The sequence below is a fragment of the Haliotis rubra genome, unplaced genomic scaffold (genome assembly GCF_003918875.1).
Source record: "Haliotis rubra isolate DU_JTF1 unplaced genomic scaffold, ASM391887v1 Scf234, whole genome shotgun sequence".
NCBI lineage: Eukaryota > Metazoa > Mollusca > Gastropoda > Lepetellida > Haliotidae > Haliotis > Haliotis rubra.
Genome location: NW_025766381.1, coordinates 1,058,945 through 1,078,900, shown reverse-complemented (window position 1 = coordinate 1,078,900; position 19,956 = coordinate 1,058,945). Strand labels below are relative to the sequence as shown.

The 19,956-nt window shown below is 43.0% G+C and overlaps 1 protein-coding gene across 2 annotated transcripts; it reads right to left on the bottom strand.

The window, feature by feature from the left end:
- Window positions 1-848: 848 nt before the first annotated feature.
- LOC124278277 (sulfotransferase 1B1-like) lies at window positions 849-18,524 on the bottom strand. Of its 2 annotated transcripts, none has more exons than XM_046714004.1 (6): window positions 18,434-18,524; window positions 6,293-6,467; window positions 4,484-4,804; window positions 3,333-3,436; window positions 2,202-2,340; window positions 849-1,542 (listed from the first exon to the last, which is right to left on the bottom strand). In XM_046714004.1, exons 2-6 carry the CDS (start codon window positions 6,450-6,452, stop codon window positions 1,430-1,432), a joined length of 837 nt encoding a protein of 278 aa, XP_046569960.1. In that variant the 5' UTR covers window positions 6,453-6,467; window positions 18,434-18,524; the 3' UTR covers window positions 849-1,429. The 2 variants fall into 2 exon arrangements, with proteins under 2 accessions (XP_046569960.1, XP_046569959.1); XM_046714003.1 differs by lacking the exon at window positions 18,434-18,524 and adding an exon at window positions 14,006-14,093.
- Window positions 18,525-19,956: the final 1,432 nt, after the last annotated feature.

Below are 19,956 nucleotides of genomic sequence, written 5' to 3'. Positions count from 1 at the left end.
AGCAATATACACCAGCTATGTGGCGGCGGTCTGTAAATAATCGAGTCTGGACCAGACGATCCAGTGATCAACAGCATGAGTATCGATCTACTCCATGGGGGGATACGGTGACATGTGTCAACCAAGTCAGCGAAAATGATCACCCGGTCCCGTTAGTCGCCTCTTACGACAAGCATGGGTTACTGAAGATCAATTCTAACCCGGACCTTCACGGGTGGCACATACAAGATAACATTGATACAGAGCACCACGCGCCAGCGTTTCAGATGTAGGCCAGGTTTCACGCTGGCAACAACTTGGTAACGTCTTAGAGATTGCGATATGCTCGCATCGGTTATGTGACATAGACCTCCATAGAACTGGCAAAAATAGTTCTCCCACCCCCAACAATATTATGATAATTGTTCATATCAGCTGATAAGCTTCAAATTGCCAATGTGCCAGTTTCATGTAAATCAAAAGTGATAGCGACTCAAATAGAAAGTGGGTTCGAAATAGCATTTTCGGTGACACATGCTGAAAATGGTTCCCTATCAGGTATGGTAAATGATCAGGCGTAAAAGAATTTTACTTCAGCAACCCATACTTGTCGAAAAAGCGACTAACAGGATTGGGCGGTCAGGCTCGCTTACTAACATACGCTGTCATCGTAACCCAAATGCGTAGATCGATGCTCATGATGTTAATCACTGGTTTGTCTGGTGCAAACTCGATGCATGTCGCGTGTCCCTATTGTCTAGGTCGGTGCTCATGATGTCATTCACTAGACTTGTCCAGACTCGATTATTCACAAACCGCCAGTATTAGGCTGAGCTCAGAGTTAAAACAAACAACATTAAATGTGAATGTCAAAGGAAACAGTGTTTATTAAGATGTGCCAAACTTAACTGTATTCGGCATGGTGCAGAAGTTCGGCTTGCTCCGCATGATTAGGATAATATGAAGCTATCACATCCATTGCATTCCGGTATATAGGGATCATATCATCAGAGTTTAACATTAGGATGTGTCGAACATAATATCCACTTGGGTAACTGAATTGTAATTTTGTAATAATATTGTACAACAATTCGGTTTGTTCTGCACGTTTCATAGTATTCGCATTTGAGGAGAAAAACTTCAATATCACGTTCGTATTCTATCTTTGAAAAAATAAGCTCATCTCAAACTTAATGTCATGATATTCTTAGCTGTCATTTGCATCAACAGATGGAAATGGTAATATTATACTTCCCCAACCCATGCTTGACGTAATGTTGAGAAGACTAACAGGATCGGGCGGTCAGGCTTGCTGACTTGGTGGATGCATGGCGCCGTATCCCGATTGCCTAGATGGATGCTCATGATCATTATAAGATGCATATGATTGCTGTACCACTAGAAGAGGTTTGGAGAAAGGAGACACGGCTACGGATGATTCTCTGTGAAGCTACAGTGTGTATCTGAACTGGAGCGGACAGTCGGACATCTTCTCCTGGTAGAGCTGATCAAACCACTCACTCTGGGCCACAGTGAAGCAGTTCTTCCAGTCACCCACTTCACCTGCAACAATAATTCGAACCTGCTGTCTTGATATATTCAGCGAAGTTTCAAATGAAGGCATTTTTAACGAACTGGCGGATATATGGATCTGTTTTGTTTTGTTTTGCTGTCAACACGTTGAAATGTTTATAAGGAACTTGGGTTTCAACGAACTGATATTAGTGGTCTCTCCCTATATCTCTCATTCCCTTTCCCTCTCTCTCCCTATCTCTCTCATTCCCTCTCCCTATCTCTCTCAATCCATCTCCCTCTCTCCCTATCACTCTCTCCCTCACTCACTCCTATCTATCACTCTCTCCCCCTCTCTTCCTATCTATCACTCTCTCCCTCTCTCTTCCTATCTATCTCTCTCGCCCTCTCACTTCCCCTATCTCTCTCCCTCTCTATACCCCCTTCGTGACTCCCCCTCTCCCTTCCTATCTCTCTCGCTCTCCTTATCTCTCCCTCTGACTATCCCTATCTTTCTCTCCCTATCTCTCTTTCTCTCTTCCTTATCTCTCTCCCTCTGCCCCTCTCTCTCTCTTTCTTTCTCTCTCTCTATCTCTCTCTCTCTCTCTCTCTCACGTAAATACAACGTTTATTCAGTGTTATCTGTTTTCTGTACTTTATAAACAAAATGATTAACAGTTACTTTCACCTATGATTAAAGATCAAACCACCTTTTCTGAACACCGCACTGTGAGACTTGATATCTTTCATCTTGCTAAAGCTGCAGATGTTGACTACCTCCTCCAGGAACTCATCACTCCTTTTGACATCTAGAAAGCTGCACAACCTCCTCAACTGTTCCACGGGATCCTTTCACAGAATAAAGTCAATGAAAAGAACATTTGCATTGCGTTCAACAAGCATGCGTTTGACTAACATACTTCCATGTTGAGGAAATAGAACTTTGCATCCCTTAATGCAAGAGGGGAACTGAGCCGAGTGTCTGTTACGAGAAAGTGACGCGTGTATTCAAAGCGCTGTGAGCATATATTGCTGGAATATTGCTAAAAGCGGCGGAAAACATAGTCACACACTCATTTTAGTCTATGCTCATTTTCACGCACATTGTACATGAGATCAGCTTGCGCTGGTCGTCGCGAGGGGCCGCGAGAAATGATCCCCTCACACTGTACGTGTTGGGGATTTTCTAACGCTTCAACAATTAACTCGGTAATTCAAGATCCAAATAATGCTGTGTGTCTCATAAGCATTTCCTCGATGGTCTACTATCACTAAATAACAACTATAATTCCTAATTTCGACAATATTTTGGCCTATATTATACATATTGGGCAATATGCACTCATTTTAGCCTTAGAGCGTCCGCCCGGAGAGCGGAAGGTCGCGGGTTCGATCCCCAACCGCGTCACACAAAAAGACGTTAAAGATGGTACTTGTTGGTCCCTGCCTGGCGCTCGGCATTACTGGGTACAACAAGAACTGGTCGGCTTGGAGTCAGTATAATGTGTCTGAGTGGGGTATCTCATCACGTGCAAGTTAGATTTGAAACATACTCAAAAAATGCTTCCGTCGCCAACACCATTGAAAAACGAAAGTGGACCAAATCTATGACATTGAAAAGCTAAAAGGATTATATTTACACAATAGAAATATACAGCACAGTGCTAAAGTTTGTCGCATGCTTGCCATGTAATGTATAAAAAGGCAAAGAGGAAGTAAGGTGTCATCCAATCCTTAATTAATATAACATTAGTGCTACAGCACATGGAAAGACATTAATCGGAATCTGGTAATGCGAAACTGCTTTTCATCCACCTCTAGATAAAAGTATGTGCACATACCTCTTTTAAATCTTCATAAAACACTGTCAAAATAGGCCATTCTGGATAGGTTTTCTTCACCTTCTCCCACGATAACACATGGTCAATCCAAGAGCCATGACAAACTGTAACATAGCGTATATTGATATACCGACGTGGTTAGCATACAGGTGGGAAGATGCTAAGCAACTGCGCCACACGTGTCTCCGAAGGTCAACTGCTTAGCATTGGATTGGACACATCGGGAGCACCCGAAGTAGTTTCTTCTTTTATAATCAATCACGAGGCATCATTCATTTTACTGCTGGTAGAATGATCTGAACGAATCTCATGGAAGCGGGAGACGTTTACAAACACTTTGATCAAACAAAATATTTACGCTCATCCGTTCGGTGGGTTAGTTTGGTGTATAAAGCGTTCGCTCGTCATACCAAACACCTGGGTTCGATTCCCCAAATATGTACAATTTGTAGGGCCTATTTCCACCGCCGTGATATTGCTGGAAAATATCTAACAGCGGGGTAAAACCACACTCGCTCACTCACTCTTAATGTTCATATATCAAACTTGCTTTGCAGTCTTTGGTAGAAATATATAGAGCTATCACAGACGTTATTTGCCAAGAATAGTTTCAGATAGATGGCGCTTTCAATGAGCATGCGCCAGACCAATTTCGCGACTTTCAATTATGTTTCTTGTAGAAAGTTACACATACGAACAAGTTCCTATACAGGGTCCCGATCAACAAAGCGGTCGTAGCAATATGACATTCTTAAGCCTACGGTAAACTGTAGAGTTGCGACAGGTCGTAACATTACGAGTGATTTTGGATCAAGTTCCTATACAGGGTCCTGGGCCCTGTTTCACAAAGCCATCGTAGCACTACGACTGTCGTATTGTAACACAGATATACGACAGTCGTAGGTCTACGATTGCTTGGTGAAACGGCGCGCCGTTTCTATATGACATTTGTAAAGCATTTTGGTAAACTAAAGTTACGACAGGTCGTAATGCTACGAAAGCTTTGTGGACCGGGACCCAGGGCCTAGATTTTCGAAACGTTCGTAGTACTACGAGCCCGTTCTTAACACATTATCCATGATCAAAGTTAAACAATTTAGGGCTACGAAAGTTTCGAAATTCTAGGCCCAGGAAAATAAAGTTACACCTACATTTCCCTAGAGCACACGGCTTCACGAAGTTCTCCCACTTCCCTGTGTACTTCATGAAAGGCAGCTTAGTCATGAACGGGTAATACGAGGCCATCACGTCTTTCGGGTTCCGGTATATGGTGATCATTTTCGGCTTCTTTTGGATAATAGCAGGAGACAGTTTGGACAGAGGGGCATTGGAAGCCAGGATCCTCGGGGAAGGTAAGTCCGCATACTTCTCCTCCGGCGCACACTCCATCATCATTTCATTCATTACGACATCATCTTCAACCACACGTCCACGTAACACCTGGCGGGTCAGCTCCCACAGCCAATGGTTCCCTGAGGGAAATACTTCTGTTTAATATACCATAATATGCGCATGACGGACAGCAAAGTGACGAACATCAAGTCATAACCATACGATCGCAGTCTTGGATTAATTCGTGGACTAGAACTGATGATTCATATTTTCACCAAAGGGCCTGTTTTCTGTGTTTATCCTCAGTAGAGCACTTCCCATACCTGATTTATAATCAACGGGCTATAAACCAAAGTTACTAAACTCACACGGCTCGTGGCTGAAATACTGTTAAACTTCATTACACGAAGGTCACTGACAGTTACACGTTGACAAATGGCCCACTGACTTGGTTGAGACATGCCATCGTATCCCAATGTGTAGATTTACACTTATGATGGAATTAACGTAGTTTGTCGTTATATACGTAGTGAGTGAGTGAGTGAGTGAGTGAGTGAGTGAGTGAGTGAGTGAGTTTAGTTTCACGCCTCTTTTAGCAAAATTCCAGCAATATTACGGTGGAGGACACTAGAAATGGTCTTCACACATTGTACCCATGTGGGGAATCGAACCCGTGTCTTCGGCGTGACGAACAAACGCTCTAACCACTAGGCTACCCCACCGCCCCCTATCATTGCAGCATGTATTATAGTTTAAAATTCTGGCCATAACAACATTTGTTAAACTCAAAATCACGAAACAACAATAATACCGTATTTCCTCTAATAAGCGCCGGGCCTGGTACTCCGTTGAAACAATAAGGAAAAACGGTACTTACACCTTTTTATAAATTCGCGCTGACTGTTGTAAAGCACAGTTTGTTTTTGATTTGTTTTTTTAATTATTGTTCCCAATGTGATGAGTACAAGCATATAGAGGAATATGTGTACATAGCAGCTAGTGGGCTCAGTAGCGATATAGTACACTAAGTACATTAACTATCAATATCAGTAACTTTTGGAATTGTTTTTTTTCAAAGAGCAAGTGTAAATATACCTCTTAGCAGATAAGATTATGAGGTTCAGTAATGGGTTCTTACCTAAAAAGCCAAACCAGATCAAAGTTTTTGTCAAATTAAATGTTTGGATACGTTTCGTAATCCACTGTTCAAGTTTCTTACAGAAAGTTTTGGTTTCATCACATTCCCAGTATACATGGCATAAGGTTTCAACAGAATCATTACACAAAAAACATATTGTATTGTCCACCAGATTCATTCTAAAAAGTCCTTTTTTGGTACAAACAATTCCGTGCAGAAATTTATATTGAAAATTTAACAGTTTCACATCTCTTAAATTCTGTCTATAAATATCAAAATTATAATGCCAATTAAAATCAAAGTGTAAAGCACAGTTTAAGGACTGCTTCCTTCGATGTATCAAGTCCCCACTCACTGATGTTTATTTGAGCACACATCATTGAATGTATCTTTTAAAGGTATGTCTTGTGTTCACCTTAACGCTCTTACGTATGATTGTACGAATTAATTTGACTAATCATAAAATAGATTACTTGAAATGTGTACTCACCTGATTTCGGGTATCCAAGTATCAGCACGTCATCTTCTCGTATTTTGACAGATGTCAGCCCGGTGATTGCCCTTGTGTTGAAAACAGGAAAAATGTGGTCATTGTGCAGAATGCATGTCATAGTGTCCCCGCCATCATCATCAACCTTGATCTCAGTCATCCTTTACAGCTGCAACTACAAACGGGTGGCATCAAGTGAGTGAGTGAGTTGGAAATGGGCGTCACACTCTGTACTCATGTGGTGAATCGAAACTGGGACTTCGGCGTGAAGACCGAACGCTTTAATTACTAGGTCAGTAGCATAAAGTGTTTTATGTTGTAAACACATATATATTCACGACCTTAATACGGATTGGTAAACTAACCGTTCTGGTTTATTTATATAAATCTCGGTTACAATATACAGATGTAAAGAGCCACGTATACACAGTCAACACATGACGAGAGCGTTGTTCCACAAAACACGTTGGGAGAGCAAAGAAACCTGAGAGCAATGGAAATAAATTAAGAATTTAGCAAAACCTTTTGAAGCAACAATAAAATCATGGACTGAATTCAATAGGTTTATATACTAAGCAGCAAATGAAACGTCAGTTTGGAATTTTCCTTCGCAGAAACGGATGACTGTAAACTCGTTTCATGTTTTGATTGTATATCTTTTACAACATATCCAACTTTTCCTGAGCAAAGACATTCTTTCCCAAACTCAGAATTGAACCCAGGAAATGGTCTCAAAAACGCAACCTGATCTCGGAGATGGTACGGTGTTCTCCATGTTTTTCATGCTGCACGTGCTGTTCACAAGGACCAGCCCTATGAAATGCACCCCCAAACCTGGTTGAAACATTCACATTACAACGTCAGCAGGATGCCGCGACTCACGACAGCTCAGAGGAACCAGGCACTAGGAAGACTTGAAGCTGGCCACACTGCACAAGCCGTTGCCAAACACTTCCAGGTCAACGTTCGGACCATCGACAGGCTGCAGCAACGTTTCAGGGCCACCAACACCACAAATGATCGCCCCCGTATTTTGAATTCGTACTGACGTTCTTTTGCTGCTGAGTTTATTTGTTGAAGAGTCATTTGGATTTTGTTTTTGAACAGAATTAAAATAATATCCTTTCACATAGAAATACTTGTGATTTTACTTTGATTATAACTGGAACACATGAAGAAAAGACGAAGCGATGCCCACAAGATGTGTTGATATGGCCGACTGAGATATGGCGTGCTGCAAGCGGGAAGATAAGTTATTGACGTCGCAAGAGCAATGGGATACAGCCGTCGTACTGTGTATGACTTGCGAGGTCGTCTACAACAAACTGGCACCACTTCTGATCGCCCAAGGTCGGGTCGTCCACGTGTGACGTCACGAGCAGAAGACCGTCAAATCATCCTACGTCACCTACGTGACAGATTTCTGCCCGCTACACGAACCAGGGCTGAGATGTTTAGAGGTCGACTGTCCTCACTGACCATTCGAAATCGGTTGCGGGCTGCCAATCTCTATTCTCGACGTCCATATCGTGGGCCAATATTGACGCCGTTTCATCAACGTCAACGTCTGCTGTGGGCCCAACGTCACCTCCGATGGACCCAGAGAGACTGGAATCGAGTCGTCTTTAGCGATGAATCCAGGTTTACCTTCAGATTCGCGGACGGCAGGCATAGAGTCTGGAGACGACGTCGTGAACGGTATGCCCAATGTTGTGTACAGGAAGTCGACAGATTCGGGGGCGGAAGTTGCATGGTGTGGGGTGCTTTCTGTGGGAACAACCGTTCCCAACTTCTGGTCATCCGTGGAAACCTCACACCTGCTGCTTACCGCGACCAGGTGCTCACCCCTGAACTCGTTCCGTTCATGGCGGCTCATGGCCCAGATCTACAGTTCCAGCATGATAATGCTCGGCCGCATACCGCGATGTTGACACGAAATTTCCTTCAAAACGCTGGAATCAACGTCAGAAACTGGCCATCGAGGTCCCCTGACCTTAATCCAATAGAGCACGTTTGGGATGCACTTGGGAGAAAGCTTCGTGGTCTTAGGAACCAACCTCAGAATTTGCAGGAACTTGGCGCTGCCTTGCAAGAGCAATGGCGCAGAATCCCCAACCACGTGTTCACAAGTATCAGGCAGTCGATGAGGAGACGGTGTTTGGCAGTGGTGAATGCGCGGGGCGGCCATACACGATATTGAACTGAGAAACTTCGCATTTTCATGCTTGTGACTTGACATTCTGTATACCCATGTTTTGGAACGGCGGTGTAGCCTAATGGAACTGATTATGGCACTGTCAGTGTATCGAGTACATCACACAGATCTCAGCAATGAAATAATAACCATTTAACCATCTTACCATCTTGTTCCTTTATAGTGCCCTGAAGAAAGAATGTGAAGTTTCTTTTTTGACTCAGTATATTTTGAAGTCGTCTAGAGCCGTGCTCCGTAATTTATCGTTAGTTCGACTTCCACATGTAAAGGTCACATTAATGGTTACAAAGTGACGTTACACATTGATAGGTCAACATCCCACAAAGGTAAAACAACATACGTCTGCAGATGTTCCGAGATGACTCCGCTCACTCAGTCAGCAGACTGAAGTGCACATCAGCATGATCAGTTTGCAGCGTAGCATCAAGGTATTGCTCTTAGACAATGTAATGAGTGAGTTAAAGTTAAAAGTCACAGTGGCAGTATTTCAGCCATATCGTGACTAAAAATAGTTACAAATTCAAAATAAATGCATAAATTTAAAAAACCTGTCGACGAAGGACAGAAAAATCAACTAGAATATCACAGTATCAAAAATTGAAACTAGCATACGTCTCAAAATTGAACTTCAAATTAGGACAACATAATATAAAAACGGTCGCCATCAACTGAAGGGAGATGAGCATAATAAAGTACTGTCGGAAATAGAAAAAAAAATGTTTTTTTCGCATTGATATCTACAATCTATGTAGATAGTTGATACGTGTAGGTGTGAAATATCTGACAGTGTTAAACTTAGTTTCGGCCTAACTACAGTTTCAGTGGTAGGGAGATAGGAAACGTAGAAAAAGGACTTTACTGAGGAGAAATTGGTGGAGAAGTCCAAAGCGACTTATTTGGAACAGACCATGGCTTTATGCAATTAGTGTGCGATGATATTATATTACAAAGGATAATATTTAAATGTCCATTTTAAAATGAAGCTTAGCTTCATTATAAATGATAGCTGACGTAAAAAATATAAGTTTAATACTGAAACTATGAAGGATGTAGCTACCATGGAGTCTCACAATCACTATAAACAGAAACAGGTAGGAGGGGCTGTCTCAAAAGCAAATCAAGGACGGGTGTGGCAGACGGTGGTTGTGTTCGGGCTGGGGGATAGAGATATAAGCTGAGATAAGATAAACCTTTAGGGAATTAAACTGGGAAGAAAACGGCATGTCATAACAATTTACAAATAATATCAAGTCCTGTCGATCTTCGGGTGGTCATGCCACCTATTTACAAATTGAGACCTATAAACGATGGCTGATTTAAGCTTTTCCATGGGTATCATACCCTTTTACGTATCTCAACATAAACTTTATGATCAATAGATGAGACATATTCAACACACATGAAAAAAACAAAATATCTTTGAGATGACCCCTTGTGCTTGTAGGCAGGACGTGCATTTCATGCCAGGTGAGTCGACGGTTCGTCATCATACCTGCCTGAGCGACCTAATTGCCATCTATAGTGTGATCTATTGTTTCGAGCAGCTATTCGTATTTTTTCTACGTTTTGCTCGATTTTACGAGTAAACATGCTTTTCTGGATATACTATTACGCATCCCAATGAATGCCCAGTTAGGCCGATGAGGGTTATTTCGATATATGCTATTTATAAATTTGTCAAGTGTAGGGATACAGTCTTTTTCTATTTCCGACAGTACTTTAGAGACCATGGGGACTTACAGTACTTTTTCTACCTGCATGGACCCCAGCTGGATTTACACTCTCCCTTCAGCCGCTGGCGATTGTACTGAAGGTGCAGCCATCACTCAAAACAACAAACATACTACGATTAAAAATTGTGGTAGATCAAACTTTTCATCGAATGCTTTGGAACTTACGTATCAGCCAATGCAGTAATAACGTTAGATATCATTACGTCACAACAACATAAGGCGACAATACTTATGCGGTGTGTTTCCGACGTGGAAGCCGGCATAAGTGCTCAGTACTCGAACATACCAGTACATAAATATAATCCCACCTGTTGTTTTTTTATCAGCAGTATCAGCTGGCATTCTCGATCTATAGATCCTAATAGTCACGTTCTGTGCATTTTGATAGGCATGCATGTATCTTTTATTGATAAACCACATTAACAGTAATCTTAATAGGTTTTGGCATATCTTGTTTTAAATTACTAGTATTCGGATTGGCCGTCCTGCTGTCGCTAAATAAAATGACGCTCAAAAGAAAGTGGACAGGCACATTTTCGCTTAATAGCAGAAACATAACAAAACTTTTAAACATAATTTTACACGTGTATTGAGCCATAATGTCAGACACAGGTTCTCACAACCAAATGAAACTATTAGCGCGGTGTGAGGTGAAATTGGGTTTAACGTCGCGCTGGAGAATATTTCGCTCATATGACGACATGCATGCGTGTGTATGTGTAGGTGCGGCTGCTTGTACAAGCCCAGACTGAAGCTGTTTTTATAGTGCTAGCCCACATTATACTGACTCCGAGCCGACCATTCCTTGTTGTACCCATTAATGCTGAACGCCAGGCAGGGACCAACAAGTACCATATTTTAACGTCTTTTGGTATGACGCGGTCGGGGATCGAACCCGCGATCTTCCGCTCTCCGGGCGGACGCTCTTACCACTACACCACGGAGGCGGTCTATTAGCGTGAGTATTGTTGCAGTGACGTAAGCCAAACATGCATGGGGTCCAAATGACGCATTTCATTATTGCAGATGAAAAGTTCAATCTCGATCAACAGACACCCGAAAGTCATAACAGCAGGTATCACACTCAGCATCTTGTATGGCCTCCGTAGGCATCGATGCAAGCCTGTACTCGTCTACGCATGGAAAACGTAAGTCGCCTGATTTGGAATTCTTGCCCATTCGTAGTGGAGAGTCTGTTCAAGCTGTCGGACGTTGACTGGCGGCTGTTGTCGACGTCGGAGTTGTCGTCCGAGATGGTCCCAGAGATGTTCTATCAGGTTGAGGTCGGATGAACGAGAGGGCCGTGGCAAAACGTCAACAATATGGCGTTGGAGAAAGTCCGGGTTGGGGACTGGGGTTATCGAGTTGGAGAAGAATTCCTTTATGTTGTCTCACAAAAGGCAGTACCTCAGGTCGCCACTACCCATCATAGTATCGTTGGGCATTCAGATTGCCCTGAATTGTCACCGCAAATTGCTCCCCAAACCATAACACCATCGCCGCCAAAGGGGTGAACATCGTGTATGCAGTTTGGTGCCAACCCCGACGCCGATACACCATCATTCCACCGTCAGCATGAAAGAGACTGCATCTGCTCTCGTCACTAAAGAGGACACGTGTCCAGTCACGACGTTGCCACCGACGCACCTTCCTTGTAAACGGTTCCTACGATGTAGAGGGGTCAAGGACCCGGAAGGGTCGATAGGCCCGGACCAGTAGCACAGAGTCGTCTCATCACTGTGACCCTGCTGATGTGGTGACCCAGTGCTGACGCTGCTGATGACGTTACAGTCAACATCCGATTGCGCAAATGGATAACCCGGAGGTAACGGTCTTCTCGTGGTGTAGTTGACGTCCACTTCCGGGTAGGTCAGATGTCTGGCCTGTCTGTTGAACACGTCTTAACAGTCGGTTTACGGTTTGGCTTGTGCACCGGAAGGTCCTGGCGATATGGCTGTTGGGAGCCCCCATCTGTGACATTCCAATGGCCCTCTCTCGTTGAACAATTCTACTAACACAGATTTCGTCGGCATACCTTTCTTTTCGTTGCGCGGTTATGTTTTCGTAACGATCATCTTTTTTTAGCGATGAAAATGAAATCCGAACTCAGCTCTTAAACTGTCTGCCTCCTTTCATCTAAGTGATCTTTTTTTAACATTCAAGACCTTTGAAGATGCGGGTTAGAATTTGTATTCAGCAACCCATATTTGTCGTAAGAGGCGACTAATGGCATCGGGTGGTCAGGCTCGCTGACTTGGTTGACATATGTCATCGTATCCCAATTGCGCAGAACGATGCTCAAAATGTTGATCACTGGAGTGTCTGGTCCATACTCGATTGTTTACAGACCGCCGACATATAGCTGGAATATTGCTGAGTGCAACGTTACACAACAAACAAACAAAAATGTTTACCTAACTGTACATGTAGTCTGCAAGACGAGAGTTGGCATGCGTGTACGTTAGGTGTAGATATATTCTGGAATATTCTTCTTTTCCTCTGTTTGAGGGAACGTGACAGTTTTATCAAAGAGGAAATAACTGTCAGAACAATCTCAAAACATTTATGGAACAGAATACGTTTTTTTATGTCATGTGGCAATAGACCGACCCATAAGCCCCGCCAACAAGGCTTCGTCTTCATTTTTTACATTAATACCAAGTGTTTGTCATACATATATATTTTTGTGTTCTGCATTTAAACATATTGATCTGCTATGCCAATTATCAATAAATAATTGATTAGAATTGTTATTAATAACATGAGCAGATAATATATTTCATTACCTTTTCCACGTTTACTAAATATATCCTGTCATCATTTCCAGAACATTGCTAAACATGACAATTTTTAACAGTCGTGTTATTTTACTAAAATTTATTAACCATTACTATTCTTCTAACATACTTTCTTCTTCTTTCTAACCTTGAAGGGCCGGAGGGACAGCCTAGTGGTTAAAGCGTTTGCTCGTCACGCTGAAGACCCGGGTTCGATTCCCCACATGGGTACAGCATATTGACGCCAGTATAGGCACTAATATTATTGCTGAGTGCGGCGTAAAACTAAACTCACTCACTAATATGACACTGGGCAGTAAAAGATGTTTTAGATAGAAAAATCATATCTATTTAAAGAATTATTACACGTCGAATATTTTGCAATATTAATTAAGACTTTATATTGTGATTTTAAAACTTACAAACAAATCCAAACATCTGACAAAATTCAGAGTATCTTAGAGATAAGTCAATAATTTCCACCACATTGTACTTGAATTGAATAACTGTGCTGTTTCGAATTTACCCTAACCGAAATCAGATCGCTGTCAGACTTGATTACATTGTTGTGATCACGTCTCTCTCGCCTGTCTCGCATTATGACCTACTTGCTCAATGACCGATGGCTAGGGGGTGGGGCAGGGTGTGGGGGTGATAATAATGTTTACAGAGAAGCATGTACAATGTAAATTACCCACCTAAAATGACTCCCCCCAGTACATGTGTACAAACTTGATGACCCCCGACCTCCCCAGAACAATACAGGTGACCCCACCCCCTTGAAATCATCATCACCAACACCACCCTCCCGCCCCCCTCCATAAATTATGAACGGTCGCTAGTGACAATATGCGTTTAGCAATATAGTACTGTAGTAACAAGTATTGTCAGTGTTTATAAAACATACAAATTCTTAACTTGCTATTTGTTGTTATCTAGTAACAAATATGCATATGAGCAAAATGTGGAACTTTTTACAAAGTCTCACCTTCGAGTAGACGCTGGTTTCGTGAAAGATGGCGCCAACATTAAACTGGTCGTGAGGCCTTGGATCGCGTTCCTTGATCTGCCTAATGGTGCGGTCCCAGTGGCGACCTCGGGAGCTCGACCGACTCGACCTCGCAAACTACTCGACCGGTCTCGACCTGGGGGGTATCTCGACCCCACAACGACCTCAAAACGACCTCATAACGACCTCGTAGGGACCTTTACGACCTTAGTACGATTTTAGTTCGACTTCAGTCGACCTATCTCGACTTAGGTCAGAAGACCTATACTCGACAAGCTAGACCTCTATATCGACCTAATTTCGAATTAATTTCGTCCTAAGTTTACCGGCCCGACCTCACCGCGACCTGTGTTCAACCGTAGCGACTGGTTCTCGACGGAAATTCCATTTTTCTGCCGAGTAGACCCTTGGTTTCCAAATTGTACAAATTACAGGGTGCATTTTCACCAGGTACCCATTCAATTAGAGGACTGCAAAGTAGTAACATCACCATCAGAAACCTTGACGTAAACCTGGTGAGCCCCGAGAAGCGAAGACTGCTTACCATTTGGGTGCAGATAGCCTGGCACCTGCTTGAACTGGTGGATGACCTGGAGAATGCCAACCCTACTCCACAGCCAAAGCTTCAGCCGTAAGCACATCAATCCTATCCTTGACGCCTTCAAAGCGTAGTATCGGTCAGATGAGTGGGATCAGAGTAGATGGAATACTGTAGCCCGTGCTTTCAAGGAAAGGTGGCAATTTCCATATTGCACCGGTGCGTTTGATGGCAAGAACATACGCATCATGAAGCCTCCCAAAAGCGGGTCCCTCTTCTACCACTACAAGAACTTCTTCTCTATCGTCTTGCTGGCACTCGCGGACGCCGACTACAAGTTCCCGTGGGTCAACGTCGGGGCCAAGGGATCAGCATCAGACGCTGATGGTCTTCAACCATTCACGAGATCGGATGGAGGGCGATGACCTTGTATTCCCCGTATGGTGTGCCATACTTCATCATCGGAGACGATGCCTTTCCACTCCGCCCCTGGATGATGAAGTCCTTTTCCATGCGTCAGATGGACCCCGATCAGCAGATCTTCAACTGCAGGTAATTATTCTTTTCCATAAATACCTAAATCAAATTATAACTTAGTATCTTTGGGTGTATGCAATATTATATCAAAGGTTTTGAATTTTGAATGCATTTGACTTAAAAATGTTAAATTTGTGACATTTGCAGGCTGTCTCGGGCCAGACGAGTGGTGGAGAATACCTTCGGGATTCTGGCTATGAGCTTCCAGATCTTCTTCGGCTCCCTAAAAAGCACTACAGACAGAGCTAAACAGATAACCCAGGCCTGAGTCACTTTACACAACATGCTGAGAACGAGGAACTGGAACATTCAGATGAACCTCATAGACAGGGGAATGGGGACTGTTCACTCAGCCCAGGCGAGTGGCGCTCCTGCACACAGCTGCTTGATGGGGATAACCGGGGTGCGAGGAACGTTACCCCATTAGATGGCGCCAACTAAAGAAACTATTTGAAGGACTACTTCATGGGCCCAGGAGCTGTTCATTGGCAAGAGAAGATGATATCCAAATGACTTTAAAGTGTACTCTATTATTTAGGACTACTTCATTTTACAAAGGAACTCTTTTTTTTTTACACTATTTACAATTGGTAAATGCGAAAAAACCACAATGAAAACTAACTACATACATGAAGAACAAAATAAACTTTATTACAATCGTACAAGATGTATTTACATTTACACTTAGCAATGGATGGAAAACACAAAACAAATATCAGATAAAAAAGCTTTTAAATCTTGTATTGGAAACTCATTTAAATAATCTGAAGGTAACATTTCACATCAGTATAAAGTGCTCATGACAATATATGAGTATCAAGTTCTACTTCTCAGTTTCACTGTCCTTGCTGAGAGTCCTGAACATGTGACTGATCCTCTGAGGTGTGTGTAGGGTCCAAGAGACCGCTTGGCAGGTACAGAGATGTACCTGCTGCAGCACTGGAGTCAAAGTTGTGGAAGATACCAGCCTGATTCGCTGCTTTGCGACGTGTTGGAGAGGGTGGTGTGCGCATGGTGGACCTCTGGGTGGCAGCAGGTTGGTGTGGAGATGATGTGCTACCACTGGCTGCCGTTTGGCTTTTATGAAGCATTTGGGAAGATGGTTACCATTTATGCGGTCGACGCGGACTCGATTAGGTCGAGTTGAGGTCGAGATAGGTTGACTTCAGGTCGAGTCGGTCGACTCCAGGTTGAGTCCAAATCGAGTCCAGTTCGAGTTGGTCGACTCAAGGTCGAGTCGAGGTCGAGTCGAGGTCGAGTACAGATCGACTCTAAGACGAACACAGATCGGCATGTCAGGCCAGCTCGACCTTCAACTCGACCAACTGGAACTAATGTCGACCTAAACTCGACCTTTCTTCGACCTACCTCGACCTATTCTCGACCTGGTCTCGACCCCATCTCGGACCGAAGGTCGATGAGGAAGTCGGGGAAAATTTTTGACATGTCAAAAAACTTTCAAAAACTTGGTAGACCTGATTCGATCTGACTCGACCTGACTCGACCTAACTCGTTCTTAAACTCGACCAACTCGACCCCCAACTCTACCTTCAGGTCGAGAAGGTCGAGTAGCGTGAGGTCGGTACTGGGACCGCACCATTAAATGTTTTTCCCGACCATATGGGTTTCGTTAGAGGAGCACATTAAATCCTAACATTAGGTAATGGATATTGCGAGTGAGAATGGGATAATTCGTAGCCACATCACTTCAGGGGTATCGTTTGACCTCAGATGTACCCGACTGGCAAATCCACAAAGCGTGACAGGCCTTCTGATTGGCTGAAATCGCCTCAGTTCGGGCTCGTCCTTGGATTCATACACGTGTCATGGTATAGAATTGTGTTATGAGGTCGCATGTCGATTCAGACCTCTGCAACTATATACAAGTATAGGATAGCGTGTGGTCTGAAAATACACCGCCTTTTCATAGAGGCGGTGGGTAGTCTCGGATAGTTTATAGTTGTTTATAACAGGGTCTTTCAGACATATATATACGAAAAACAGACCACAACCTGATTTCCATGTGTACATTCTGTAACGTTTAATGTGGTGCGGTAGCAATCATTCTCCCACCTACCAATGGCGTAACATGTATTATGTGGGGCCCGCGGGGTAGCTTGGTGGTTTAGGCGTTTTATCTTACCTTCATGTAAAATACTGTAATTTCATTGGTGAATGACGGTTTAACAAGTTTCCGTGTCATCCACCCAGGAGGGTGACAACTGGGAAAAATATTACCCACTGCCACGGTAACCACCAAGCTCTCCGCCGAGAAGCTGAAGAGCTAACAATCGTATTTGTTTTGTGTTCAGTTTGTACAGATTTATTTTACCGACTTTCACTACTTTATTTAAGATATTTTATACATTGAGTGGTTTGCACACTCAGCTTAAACTTAATTAATAATTTTTATAGCAGTTTTATGCTTGTCAGAATATGTTTCACTGATGTTAAAAATCCAGTCGAGAGGCAGACGCCATTTTGTTTGCATGTCATATAGTCGGTAGCGATCTTTAACATAAAATAAAATGATATTTTGTACATTTAATATGGCGGTAAGATAAATACGTTGTATGCTTCTCCCTCGGGTAATACGGTCTGGTGTACGTCTCTTTGTAGCAGTGTCACCCGAGCCGGTAGAAGAATTGACAGTGCATTTGTCGTCTCATCAATAAAAACGTGACTATAGTGATATCCGATAGCATCCCTTTTATCACAACAGGCGTCTCATATACTGATATTTTTTTCCAAATTTCAGCTATAACGTTTCTGGCATGACGTAAATAGGACATGGGTTGTGAAACGTTGAATGTAGTTGTTAGCAAAGTGTGTCTTTCTCCACTGCTTGTTTGTTTAGTGTTCAACGCCGCTATCAGCAATAATATAGCTATACGGGCGGCGGTTTGTAAATGTACGAGTTTGGACCATGCAATCAAGTGATCAACATCGACCTGCGCAGTTGAGATACGATGACATGTGTCAACCAGGTCAGTGAGCCTGACCACCAACGTTAATCGCCTCATACAAGCATGGATTGTGAAGAGTGAGTGAGTGAGTTAATATTTAACGTCACATCGGCAATATCTCAGCCATATCGTGACGAAGGGTTGTGAAGACAAATTCTAGTCCGGACATTTCAACAAACAGCAAATGCCCCAGAGTGCAAATTACAAATGGAGACGCAATAGCATGCACACCAGGTCAGTTGATTCAGTTGTCTACGATGTCACACCGTGCTCATGTAGAGTCATAACTTCAATGAGAAACTGAGGTGAAACAATGAAAAATCTATTTACATCGCAAAATAATTTAAACATTGCTTATTCACTTGCCTGTGTATGACGTCCGTCAAATCTTGATTCACTGGAAGTAGGGTCTTTGGACGAGGTCACCAAACTAGGTAACGTACAATTTAAAAACGACGAGTCGTGCGGAGTCTGTGCTAGCGGTGCTTTGTGAGATTGTTACCTGTGAAATATTCTCGGTTGATATTTCCCATATCAAAAACACTGATGAATTATCTATATCATAATGTGATCAGTGATAATTAACTGGGTAGTGTGAAATTCCCAGTGAAACACCTGTTGACGAGATCCATTAATGGATGCAAGATAGCGACGATACGTTACTTTGTCATTTGTGTTTGTTGTGTAACGCCGTGCTCAGCAATATCCCAGCAATAGTATAGTCTGGACCAAACAATCCAGTGATTGATAACACGAGCATCGGTGTACGTAATTAAGATACTGACGTAGCTTGGGGAACGTATTTACAGGTTTGATCGTGGTCATACCTGTGCCGTCACAACGATAAGATAGTAGGGTGGGTTAACTTGGTAGAGCTGACTACTCGGCTGTCACCTTAAAACAGAGATGACCCGTGAAGTTCCGGGTTGGAATATTGGCCTTCAGTAACCCATGCTTGTCGTAAGAGGCGACTAACGGGATCGGGAGGTCAGGCACGCTGACTTGGTTGACACATAGGATCGTTTCCCAATTGCGCAGATCGATGCTCATGCTGTTGATCAGTGGATTGTCTGGTCCAGACTCGATTATGTACAGACCGCCGCCATATAGCTGGAATATTGCTGAGTGTGGCGTAAAACTAAACTCACTCACTCAGTTAAAACAGAGAAAGGGCTGCTGAGCCCCTTTAAGTCTGTATGCGTGACAGAGTGAAGGATCTGTATTTGGACTCCATATATATAGAGATTCAGGCCTTCTGTTGAAGTTAAATAGTAACCTAATTGTATCAAATGTCTGGTGCATCAATTTCATGTATACATGTTTTATGGAGTGCACTCGGCAACTTAATACCATTGTTATCACTTTACATATCTGACGTAATCTGTTAACGCCCGACCATATGCATGAACAGCAGTTTACAGCCTGAGGCATAACTCAAGCAGTGACAGCTTGTGGTTTGTTTTGCTGTTGTTGTTGTTTTTTGTTTGTTTTGGGGGTTAAAAATATTAAAGTATGACCACAATAATCATGTATTAATTATGGAGACTTTAGGAGCATGACAATACGATGACGTGCATCGACCAGCGAGCCTCAGTGTCACAATAAAACACTTCCTGCCTTATAGCCTCTATTCGTGAAGTAAACTTAAATATATCAATCAGCTTGTTGAGCCTGACTTGGCTGGTGCGATCCCGCTACACGCGTCTTACGACAAGCACGAGTTTCTTAACGTCAATTCTAACTCGAGAGATTTGTCAGACTGAGTGAGTGAGTATGGGTTTACGCAGCTTTTAGCAAAAGTCCAGCAATATCACAGTGGGGATACCAGAAATGGGCTTCACACATTGTACCCACGTGGAGAATCGAACCCGGATCCTCGGCGTGACGAG

Bases quoted from the DNA above. Each gene is read 5' to 3' on its own strand.
- LOC124278277 (XM_046714004.1), bottom strand. From the start codon at position 6,452: ATGACTGAGATCAAGGTTGATGATGATGGCGGGGACACTATGACATGC. The intron at 4,805-6,292 runs GTGAGTACACAT...TATTTCCCTCAG, and splicing joins ACTTGGATACCCGAAATCAG to GGAACCATTGGCTGTGGGAG. The intron at 2,341-3,332 runs GTATGTGCACAT...ATTCTGTGAAAG, and splicing joins TTTATGAAGATTTAAAAGAG to GATCCCGTGGAACAGTTGAG.